This window comes from Anolis sagrei, chromosome 12, assembly GCF_037176765.1.
Source record: "Anolis sagrei isolate rAnoSag1 chromosome 12, rAnoSag1.mat, whole genome shotgun sequence".
NCBI classification, from domain to species: domain Eukaryota; kingdom Metazoa; phylum Chordata; class Lepidosauria; order Squamata; family Dactyloidae; genus Anolis; species Anolis sagrei.
The window spans coordinates 4,317,195-4,329,011 of record NC_090032.1 but is presented as its reverse complement, the minus strand read 5'-3'; the positions used below and the strand labels follow the sequence as shown (position 1 = coordinate 4,329,011).

The 11,817-nt window shown below is 44.9% G+C and overlaps 1 protein-coding gene across 2 annotated transcripts in view; it reads left to right on the top strand.

Annotated features, from left to right (window-relative positions):
- POGZ (pogo transposable element derived with ZNF domain) overlaps positions 1–11,817 on the top strand; it is a 42,239-nt gene that overhangs the window by 303 nt on the left and 30,119 nt on the right. The window contains exons 1-2 of one of the 2 annotated variants that reach the window (XM_067472331.1): positions 3,766–3,823; positions 9,591–9,715. In XM_067472331.1, the coding sequence (XP_067328432.1) occupies positions 9,592–9,715 (124 nt within the window). In that variant the 5' untranslated portion in view covers positions 3,766–3,823; position 9,591. Of the gene's footprint in view, positions 1–3,765; positions 3,824–9,590; positions 9,716–11,817 lie in introns of those variants that run through there. The other variant, XM_060758084.2, reaches the window with a different exon arrangement.

Here is an 11,817-nt window from a genome sequence, read left to right as displayed (position 1 = left end):
CGGTCTGCGCGAGGCGAGGCAGAGAGAGAGAGAGAGGAGAAACAGAGCAAGCGAGGGGAGGGGGGCCGCCGCGTGAGTGCAGCCGCGCATGCGCGTTTCCCATCTCCCTCCCTTCTCCCTTTTTTTTGGAACCGGCTCAAACCGCTTTGTTTTCAAACCGAACGGATTCCTTATAGAAGAGAGAGAGAGAGAAGGGGACACAAAGCCAGGCAGCGCGGGAAGGGAGGGGGGAGGGAGGGAAGGCGGGACCAGCACCACTGAGCCGCGCCTGCCATTGGTCCCGAGTCTCCTCTCTCGTCTCTCATTGGAGGGGACAAAAGGGGGCGTGGCGTCTCTTCTCATTTAAGGCGGGACCAGCCCTGGAAAGGCGCGTAGGGATTGGCTCGTGTTGCCCATTCCTGGTTTTGAATGAAGGAGGGGGAGAAGTGGGCGTGGCTTGTCTTCATTAAGGCGGGACTATAGCCTGGAAAGGCGTAGGGATTGGCTCATATTTTCTATTGCTGGTGTTGAATGAGGAGTGGGCGTGGCTTCTCAATTAAGGCGGGACTAGCGCTGGAAAGCCGCGTAAGGATTGGTTCATACCTTCTATTCCTAGTATTGAATTCAGAAGTGGGCGTGGCTTGTCCATTAAGGCGGGACTAGCGCTGGAAAGCCGCGTAAGGATTGGCTCATACCTTCTATTCCTAGTATTGCATTCAGAAGTGGGCGTGGCTTGTTCATTAAGGCGGGACTAGCGCTGGAAAGCCGCGTAAGGATTGGCTCATACCTTCTATTCCTTGTATTGATTGGCGGAGTGGGCGTGGCTTCTTACCATTAAGCCTGGGAAAGTTGAGTAGTGATTGGCTCATATCTTCCATTCTTTGTATTGATTGGAGGATTGGAAAAGTGGGCGTGGCTTCCCTGCCATATTAAGGGATTGGCTCATCTTGGTTTTGAAAGGCGGACTGAGAGAAGTGGGCGTGGCTTCCCTTCTACATTAAGGCGGGACTAGCTCTGGGATTGGATGAGGATGACGAAGGGGCGTGGCTCCGAGATCTTTCTCATTTCCACGCCGGAGAAGTGGGCGTGGCTTCTCTCCCCCCATTAAGGCGGGACTAGCGTGGAAAGGCTCGTGGGGATTGGCTCGCCTTTTCCACCTCTTGCTTCTGAGTGGAGGAGGGACAAAATGGGCGGGGCTCCGCTGCCTGTCTTCTCTCTCCGCCTCCGATAGGTGGCGGCACCGCCTCTTCTCTCGCGGAGGGATCCGAGTCTCGCCTCAGAAGCGAGGGAAGAAGGAAAAGAGGAGCGAAGAGGCTTCTTTCCCGCGTGTCCTTCCGCCGGGCCTCCTCCCCTCAGAAACACACCCCGATTGTGAGGGTTTGACGCCTCAGAACAACACCACAAAGTGCCATGGAGGCCCACACTCGCGCCTCATCTTCCAGGCACGATTAGGAAGGCCACAAGGAGGCCTTTCCACGGCTGGGCTCTGCTGGGGCGGCCATGTTGGCCAGAGGGACTACTTTCCCTTCGCCTCAGGCATGAGGGGAGCCTTCTCCCTCACTCCTGAGGAGACCAAGTACTGACCACAACCCTGACAGGACTTCCATTCCCTTGCAGGCTTGGAGGACATTTTGGGGAGCGAAGAGAGAGAAGATTGGAAGAAGGGATGCTTTTCCCTTTCCCTCATCAACACCTCCTCAAGTTCCCCTTTCAGAAGTGTGAAAATAACGAATTTACTTCATAATAACCAATGGAGAACTATAGATCCTGTTCTGAAGGAAGGAACTCGCTTTCTTGTCCTCTCAGCATCCAAATTAAGGCATAACTAGGCCTCCCTTTGGCCTTGCTTTCTCAGTAAGTTGTTTTCCTGCGCCATAATAACGAATGGACTCAATAATAACGAATGGAGAGAGATAGATAGTGAATGGACTTAATAATAACGAACCGAGAGAGATAAGCCAGCTCTGAAAGAAGGAACTTGCTTTCTTGTCCTCTCGGCATCCAAATTAAGGAATAACTAGGCCTCTGTTTGGCCTGACTTTCTCAGTAAGTTGTTTTCTTGCGCCATAATAACAAATGGGCTCAATAATAATGAATGGAGAGAGAGAGATAGTGAATGGACTTAATAATAATAATGAACCAAGAGAGATCAAGCCAGGTCTGAAGGAAGGAATTCACTTTCTCATCCTCTCAGCATCCAAATTAAGGCATAACTAGGCCTCTCTTTGGCTTGACTCAGTAATAACGAAGGGAGAGCGATAGATCCAGCTCTGAAGGAAGGAACCCGCTTTCTCATCCTCTTGACATCCAAATTAAGGCATAACTAGGCCTCTGTTTGGCCTGACTTTCTCAGTAAGTTGTTATCTTGCACTATAACATAACATATCTTGCTCCCTGGGGCGGTATACAGGGAGCACACAACTCCCATGTTACGCCAGCTCCACTGTCTGCTAATGGAGAGAGATAGATCCAGCTCTGATGGAAAGAACTCTCTTTCCTATCCTCTTGGCATCCAAATTGAGGCATAACTAGGCCTCTCTTTGGTCTGACTTTCTCAGTAAGTTGTTTTCTTGCACCATAATAACGAATAGAGTCAATAATAACGAATGGAGAGAGATAGATTCAGCTCTGAAGGAAGGATTTCGCTTTCTCGTCCTTTTGGCAACCAAATTAAGGCATAACTAGGCCTCCCTTTGGCCTGACTTTCTCAGTAAGTTGTTTTCTTGCGCCATAATAACAAATGGGCTCAATAATAATGAACGGAGAGAGAGAGATAGTGAATGGACTTAATAATAATAATGAACCAAGAGAGATCAAGCCAGGTCTGAAGGAAGGAATTCACTTTCTCATCCTCTCAGCATCCAAATTAAGGCATAACTAGCCTCCCTTTGGTCTGACTCAATAATAACGAAGGGAGAGCGATAGATCCAGCTCTGAAGGAAGGAACTTGCTTTCCCGTCCTCTCGGCATCCAAATTAAGGCATAACTAGGCCTTCCTTTGGCCTGACTTTCTCAGTAAGTTGTTTTCTTACGCTATAACATAACATATCTTGCTCCCCTGGCTGCCAATACAGGGAGCACACAACTCCCATGTTACGCCAGCTCCACTGGCTGCCAATGGAGAGAGATAGATCTAGCTCTGAAGAAAGGAACTTGCTTTCTCATCCTCTCGGCATCCAAATTAAGGCATAACTAGGCCTTCCTTTGGCCTGACTTTCTCAGTAAGTTGTTTTAATGCGCCATACTAACGAATGGTGTCAGTAATAATGAATGGAGAGAGATAGATCCAGCTCTGAAGGAAGGAACTCGCTTTCTCATCCTCTCGACATCCAAATTAAGGCATAACTAGGCCTCCCTTTGGCCTGACTCAATAATAACGAAGGGAGAGAGATCGAGCCAGTTCTGAAGGAAGGAACTCGCTTTCTCCTCCTCTTGGCATCCAAATTAAGGCATAACTAGGCCTTCCTTTGGCCTGACTTTCTCAGTAAGTTGTTATCTTGCGCCATAATAATGAATGGGCTCAATGATAACGAATAGAGAGAGATAGATCCAGCTCTGAAGGAAGGAACCCACTTTCTCGTCCTCTCAGCATCCAAATTAAGGCATAACTAGGCCTTCCTTTGGTCTGACTTTCTCAGTAAGTTGTTTTCTTGCACCATAACATAACATATCTTGCTTCTTGGGGCGATATACAGGGAGCACACAACTCCCATGTTATGCCAGCTCCACTGGCTGCCAATGGAGAGAGAGAGAGATCCAGCTCTGAAGGAGGGAACTCACTTTCCCATCCTCTAGGCATCCAAATTAAGGCATAACTAGGCCTCCCTTTGGCCTGACTTTCTCAGTAAGTTGTTTTCTTGCGCCATAATAACGAATGGGCTCAATAATAACAAATGGGGAGAGTTAGATCCAGTTCTGAAGGAAGGAACTCGCTTTCTCATCCTCTTGGCATCCAAATTAAGGCATAACTAGACCGGGGGAGTGTGTCCCTGTTCGTTCTGCTAGACCTCTCAGCGGCCTTCGGTACTCTTGATCACGGTATCCTTCTGAGGTGCCTCGCGGGGATGGGTCTTGGAGGGACCGTTCTGCAGTGGCTCCAGTCTTTCCTGGAGGGTCGTACCCAGAAGGTGTTGCTGGGGGACTCCTGCTCAGCCCCACAGCCATTGTCCCGTGGGGTCCTGCAGGGCTCAGTATGGTCCCCCATATTGTTTAACATCTACATAAAGCTGCTAGGAGTTTTGTTGGAGTTCGATGACGTCCAACTCTATCACTCATTTCCACCAGATGCTAAGGAGACTGTCCAAGTCCTGAACCAGTGCCTGGCTGCTGTGACGGTTTGGGTGAGGGTGAGCACATTGAAGTTGAATCCAGATAAGATAGAGGTCCTCCTGGTCAGTCGCAAGGCCGAAGGGGTATAGGGTCACAACCTGTGCTGGATGGGGTTACACTCCCCTTGAAGGCCGAGGTTGCAGTGATGACTCCTCCTGGAGTCATCACTGAGCCTGGAATCCCAGGTCTCAGCGGTGGCCAGGGGAGCTTTTGCACAATTAAAACTTGCGCCCGTTTCTTGGGAAGTCAGACTTGGCCACGGTGGTCCACACTCTTGTTACATCTAGGATAGACTACTGCAACGCACTCTACGTGAGGCTGCCTTTGAAGACTGCTTGGAAGTTTCAAATAGTTCAACAAGAGGCAGCCAGGTTAATAATGAAGGCAGCATACAGGGAGCATACAACTCCCATGTTACGCCAGCTCCACTGGCTGTCAGTTTGCTAAAAGTGCTGGCTTTGGCCTAGAAAGCCCTAAACAGCCCCGGCCCAAATTACCTGTCTGAACGCATCTTTCCCTATGAACCATAGCGGAGATTAAGATCCTCCAGGGAATCCCTGCTTTCCGTCCCGCCATTGTCACAGGTGCGATTGGTGAGGACGAGAGACAGGGCCTTCTTGGTGATTGCCCCCCAGCTATGGAACTCCCTTCCTGGTGAGATCAGGTCGGCCCCCTCCCTCCTGTCCTTTGGAAGGATGGTAAAAACTTGGCTGTGGGATCAAGCTTTCAGGACAGGGCAATACAGCAGCAATAGGAAAGATGACCAGGCCAATTAGATTTGATGTGGATGACTAGGATGGTTTTAAATGGTGTATTTCAATATTTTGATAAATGTTTTTAATGTTTATGTATGTATATAAGTATTTGTGCCGTATATATGCTGTGCTCCGCCCTGAGTCCCCTTCGGGGTGAGAAGGGTGGAATATAAATGTTTTAAATAAATAAATAGAGCCAGCTCTGAAGGAGGGAACTCGCTTTCTCATCCTCTTCGCATTCAAATTGAGGCATAACTAGACCTTCCTTTGCCTTGACTTTCTCAGTAAGTTGTTTTCTTCCTTGGGATCCGCCCCATTTGGTTCTGAGCAAAGGAAGGGCCGCCGTACACAAATATGGACGTTTCTGGTGATCAGGGCTGTTTAGGAATGCTTCAGAATCCAATTGAGTGTCGTTCCTCAAACATAGTCTGGATAGCCATCTGTCGGGAGGGCTTTGATTGTGCTTTTCGCGCCAGGCAGAATGGGATATTTATTTATCGTATCAGAAACGAACCAAGGATACAGTTGTAGATAAAGGTTTGACATGGACTCAAAGCAGCTTTTGCGTTGTTTTTGAATCGTAATCCCGATCTTATCCTAAAATGGCCATTGCATTTTCTGTATCATGGCAACATGTGGTTGACTCATCTTCACGGAAATCTCTGAATTCTCCGTTCGAAGTGCTGCTTACTAGCGAGCGAGTTATGCTCCCCTCTGACAACTGTTGTAATTGGGTTTCTTCGGTGTGTTACTTAATATCTGCTATAACCAAACAGGTTCAGATGACTGTATCACCCTCCTGCTTTTGAATATCACTTGAATATCACTTTGTTAGGTATTTATGTCATTGGTGCAGAGCTTGAAGAGTTTTATCCTGGATGTTGTGGGACATCATGGCAAATAAGCATGAGTAGTAGTAGTGTGCCATTACAGGTGTATTTTAGTGTAAAGGTAAAGGTTTCCCCTTGACATTAAGTCTAGTGGTATCCGACTCTGGGAATTGGTGCTCATCTCCACTTCTAGGATAGACTACTGCAACGTGCTCTACGTGGGGTTGCCTTTGAAGACTGCTCGGAAGCTTCAACTAGTCCAACGAGAGGCAGCCAGGTTAGTAACTGGTGTGGCATACAGGGAGCATACAACTCCCATGTTATGCCAGCTCCACTGGCTGCCAGTTTGCTACTGGGCACCATTCAAAGTGCTGGCTTTGGCCTAGAAAGCCCCAAATGGCCCCAGCCCAAATTACCTGTCCGAACGCACTCTCCCTATGTACCATTGTGGAGATTAAGATCCTCTGGGGAGGCCCTGCTTTTCGTCCCGCCATTGTCACAGGTGCGATTGGTGGGGACGAGAGACGGGGCCTTCTCGGTGATTGCTCCCCGGCTATGGAACTCCCTTCCTGGTGAGATCAGGTGGGCCCCCTCCCTCCTGTCCTTCAGAAGGATGGTCAAAACTTGGCTGTGGGACCAAGCTTTCAGGACAGGGAACTAAAGCAGCAATAGGAAAGATGACCAGGACACTTAGACTTGATGTGGACAACTCGGATGGTTTTAAATGGTGTATTTTAATATTTTGATAAATGTTTTTAATGTTTATGTATGTATATAAGAATTTGTGCCGTATATACCCTGTGCTCTGCCTTGAGTCCCCTTCGGGGTGAGAAGGGCGGAATATAAATATTTAAAAAAAATAAAAATAATGCCAAGGCTTCTTAAATATGATTTTCTATGGGCAACTACTGGATGGCATATGTTCTGTGTCAGAAACTAGTGCTGATGTGGTCTATCCAGTGCAATTTCCTGAATCAGCACCCCAAATAACCAAACTGAATCTAAAGTTGGCCAAAGACTGATTCGTAACCTTTTTGGTGCTAATGTTGGAGAGTGGTCCCTGGTCAAAAAAAGGTTGGGAACCCCTGATTTGCATAATGCTTTTCTTTAAAAGGGATAATTCACAGAGGCTGGATCTGTTTGCATTGGCATTCATATCTAAAGAGCAGATTGGCGCTCTTTTCTCTGCGTTGGAAGCCAAGCCCGTTTTCCTAGACAGACTGTCTGGCTTATTGCTCTGAAGTAGCTGTTGGAGCAGCGTCCTTTTCTGTTGTTGCTCCCGGGCTTCTGTTTCTGTCGATCAAGCGCCAACTCCGTCTGGGTGTTTTTGAGGCCTGCGTTTAAACAGCATTCATTCAACTCATTGGGTTACTTGAGAGACCACAGATTATTTAGCTGATTGAGAGGGTGGGCTGGGACCCTCACCATGGATGGAGTCCTCCAGGAAAATAGTCCCTTGCTGTAAGAGATGAGGGAAGGTACAGAAGGTGAATAGACATCAGGACATCAATACTCCATCAAGGTTTAAATCTTGATATTATACATAGGAAAGATAAAAGATATTGAAAGAGAGCTCTATATAGAGCCCGTCCTAAGTTAGTTTCAGTCACGCCTTTGAATTTAATTAGGCCCATATCTGATCTCCTGTATTGGGGAAAACATGTCTCCAGATCAGCTTTTGAAGGAAAAATCATTGGGTTGCTACGAGTTTTCCAGACTGTATGTCCATGTTCTAGAAGCATTCTCTCCTGACGTTTCGCCTACATCTATGGCAGGCATTCTCAAAGGTTGTGAGGTCTGTTGGAAACTAGGCAAGTGAGGTTTGTATTGTTGTTGTTCATTTGTTCACTCATTTCCGACTCTTCGTGACCTCATGGACCAGCCCACGCCAGAGCTCCCTGTCGGCCGTGGCCACCCCCAGCACCTTAAAGGCCAATCCAGTCACTTCAAGGATGCCATCCATTCATCTTGCCCTTCGTCGGCCCCTTTTCCTTTTTCCCTTCATTTTCCCCAGCGTCATTGTCTTCACTAAGCTTTCCTTTCTTCTCATGATGTGGCCAAAGGACTCCATCTTGGCCTCTACTATCCTTCCCTACAATGAGCAGTCGGGCTTTATTTCCTGAAGTATGGACTGGTTGGATCTTCCCGCTGTCCAGGGCACTCTCAGAACTTTCCTCCAGCACCACAGTTCAAAAGCATCTCTCTTCCTTCGCTCAGCCTTCCCTAAGGTCCAGTTCTCACATCCGTAGGTGACTATGGGGAATATAATTGCTTTAATTATGTGGATCTTCATTGCCAGTGTGATGTCTCTACTCTTCGCTATTTTGTTGAGATTAGCCATTGCTCTCCTCCCAAGAAGGAAGCGTCTCCTGATTTCCTGGCTGCAGTCTGCGTCTGCACTCATCTTTGCACCTAGAAATACAAACCCTGTCACGGCCTCCACGTATTCTCCCTCTATTTCCCAGTTGTCAATCTTTCTTTTTGCCATAATCTTGGTTTTTTTGATGTTTAGCTGCAACTTGGCTTTTGCGCTTTCTTCTTTCACCTTGATTAGAAGGCTCCTCAGCTCCTCCTCGCTTTCGCCCATCAGAGTGGTGTCATCTGCATGTCTAAGGTTGTTAATGTTTCTTCCAGCAATTTTCACCCCAGCCTTGCATTCGTCAAGCCCCGCACATCGCATGATGTGTTCTGCATACAAGTTGATTGGGTTGGGTGGGAGTCTACAACCCTGCTGTGCGCCTTTCCCAATCTTGAACCGGTCTGTTGTTCCGTGGTCAGTTCTGACTGTTGCTACTTGGTCCTTGTACAGATTCCTCAGGAGAGAGGGAAGGGGATTTGGTCTGCCCAGACCACCAAGAACTTGCCACCATTTATTGTGATCCACACAGTCAAAACGCTTTAGAGTAGTCAATGAAGCAGAAATAGATGTTTTTCTGAAACTCCCTGCCTTCCTCCATTATCCAGCATCCGGATATTGGCAATTTGGTCTCTCGTTCCTCTGCCTTTTCTGAACCCAGCTTGTGCATCTGGCCACTCTCTCTCCATGTCTTGCAGGAGTCTTCCTTGCAAGATCTTGAGCATTAACTTACTGGCATGAGAAATAAGGTTTGTATACCTGTGGAATAATGGTGGGAGAAAGAACTGTTGTCTGCTGAGGCAAGGGTAAATGTTGCCCTTGGCCACCTTGATTAGCATCGAATGGCCTTGCAGCTTCAAAGACTGGCTGCTTTATTTACTGTCCTTATTTTAGAGTTTTTTTGTAATACTGTAATTTCTGTTGAAATTGTCCCCATGCTTCTTGTGGATTTCAGTGACTTCCCTGTGTTGCCTGACATGGTGGTTGTGAGAGTGGTCCAGCATTTTTGTCTTCTCCCATAATAGGCTGTGTCCAGGTTGGTTCATCAGGTGACCTTTCCAGCATTCAAATTTGGGCATATCAGATATTTGTGCCAAATGAAAATCCATCCTGCATATCAGATATTTACATGACGATTCATAACAATAGCAAGATCACAGTTATGAAGTAGCAACGAAAATAATGTTATGGTTGGGGGTCACCATCACATGAAGAACCGTATTAAGGGGTCGTGGCACTAGGAAAGTTGACAACCACTGCCTTAGGTTGGTTCCATGATGTTATCCTCTAGCCCAAGAAGGCACATTGACACATCCTTCCTTTCTCTCTCCTTCTGTCCAGGATGGCGGACACAGACCTATTTATGGAATGCGAGGAGGAGGAGTTGGAGCCCTGGCAGAAGATCAGTGACGTGATCGAAGACTCAGTGGTTGAGGATTACAATTTGGTGGACAAAACTGCTACAGGTACGGTCACCGATGCTTTCCAAAAGTATCAAAGAATGTCCCGTTTCCTATATAACCTTTCATTTGGGCTCACCATAGACACATGTCCTTGTATTTTTCAGTCTTAAAACGGATATATCGTCATCTTGTTTTTCTCCTTTGCTTATGAAATCTCACTGTTTTGAGAATGTATGAATTGAAACCTCCCTTGTATTGCTTTCATAGTTCCAGGAGTCTCATCAAAGCTGCCAATGGATGGTGGGCATTGCCACCTTAGGAACTCCAGTATGAACCAATGTAGGATTTAAGAGGCTGGATGTGATGTATGTCAGAGCCTTCTTGGTAGCAGCACACCAATCCTCGAAGTTCCTCCTGATGTAGGTCTAGGAATTCTTGTCCCCAAGTATTTAAGGATGATTGAAGTACAGTCGGCCCTCCACTTTCTGGGCAATTGGGATATAGGACCCCGTGGAAGTAGAAAGAGAGGGGCCCAGGAAGACAGTTCCGTCTTGTCACCTGTGTTATGCTAATAATTTAATATAATACGTTATAATATGATATGTTGTATTGTATATACATATAATATTTATAATATTATAATGTAATACAATATAATATTACTAATAATAGTTTATAATAATAATAATACTTTATTTATACCCCGCTACCATCTCTCCAAGGGACTCGGTGCCACTTACATGAGGCCAAGCCCACAATACATCAATAATAAAAGCAATAGCAAACAACAATACAAAACAGTTAAAATAAATCTCATAAACAAAAAATAAGCAATAAACATAGACAGTAGCACAACAAACGTTAAAAACTTATGGCTGGTCCAAATGTAATAATTAAAATTTATTCTTAGCCTTCTAATAATAATAATGAGTGTAAACTAATAAATGTAGTAATAACAATAATAGAGTAAACTAATAAATAATAATAATAAAGTAAATAAATGTAATAATAATAATCTATATAAATAAAAATGTAATGTTAGTTTTTGGGATTAACAAAACTCAAAAACCACTGGACTGACACCAAATTTGGACACAAGACGCCTCTCAAGCCAATGAATGACCATCACTCATAAAACACTGAAAAACACAGCAGAAGGGATTTAAAAGGCCAAAAATAAAAAAAAATACATTGCCACACATGCACAAAACCACATATATACACACAAACACACATATATGCACATAGGTAAAGGTAAAGGTTTTCCCCTGACATTAAGTCCAGTTGTGTCCAACTCTGCAGGTTGGTGTTCATTTCCATATATGTATATATACATAAATACACACACACACATATACACAGACTGGGCCACAGCAGTGTTGGTGGGGGACAGCTAGTAATAATAATAGTAAAGTATAATATTACATTGGGTTGTTGTAGGAGGATGCCTGCCATAGATGCAGGCGAAACATCAGGAGAGAATGCTTCTAGAACATGGCTAAACAGCCCGAAAAACCGACAACAACCCAGTGATTCCGGCCATGAAAGCCTTCGACAATACATAAAATAACAAATGTAATAATAACTATAACAAATAGAGTAAAATAATAAATGTAACAATAACTATAATGAATAGAGCAAAATAATAAGTAATAGGAACTATAATAAATAGAGCAAAATCATAAATGTAAAATAACTATAATAAATAGAGCAAAATAATAAATGTGATAATAACTATAATAAATAGAGTAAAATAATAAATGTAATAATAATAACTATAATAAATAGAGCAAAATAAAAATGTAATAATAACTATAATAAATAGAGGAAAATAATAAATGTAATGATAACTAATAAATAGAGCAAAATAATAAATGTAATAATAATAACTGTAATGAATTATTATAAATAATAATAACAGTGTAAAATAATAAATAACTTGACTTGTGCATAAGCTGACAAGGGTTGAAAAACTCAGCTTATACTCGAGTATATACGGTATATGTCATGGAAGTGTTGGGGGGGGATCATGATTTTAGAGAGGCTTAGGTGGGGCAGGGCCAAAGAGGAATTGTCTGTGTTTATTATGCTTGATTCATCCCACATTCTTGAATTTGTCATACAAAGGCTGGGGGGGGGGCTCAAAATCATCTATCTCTGGCTAT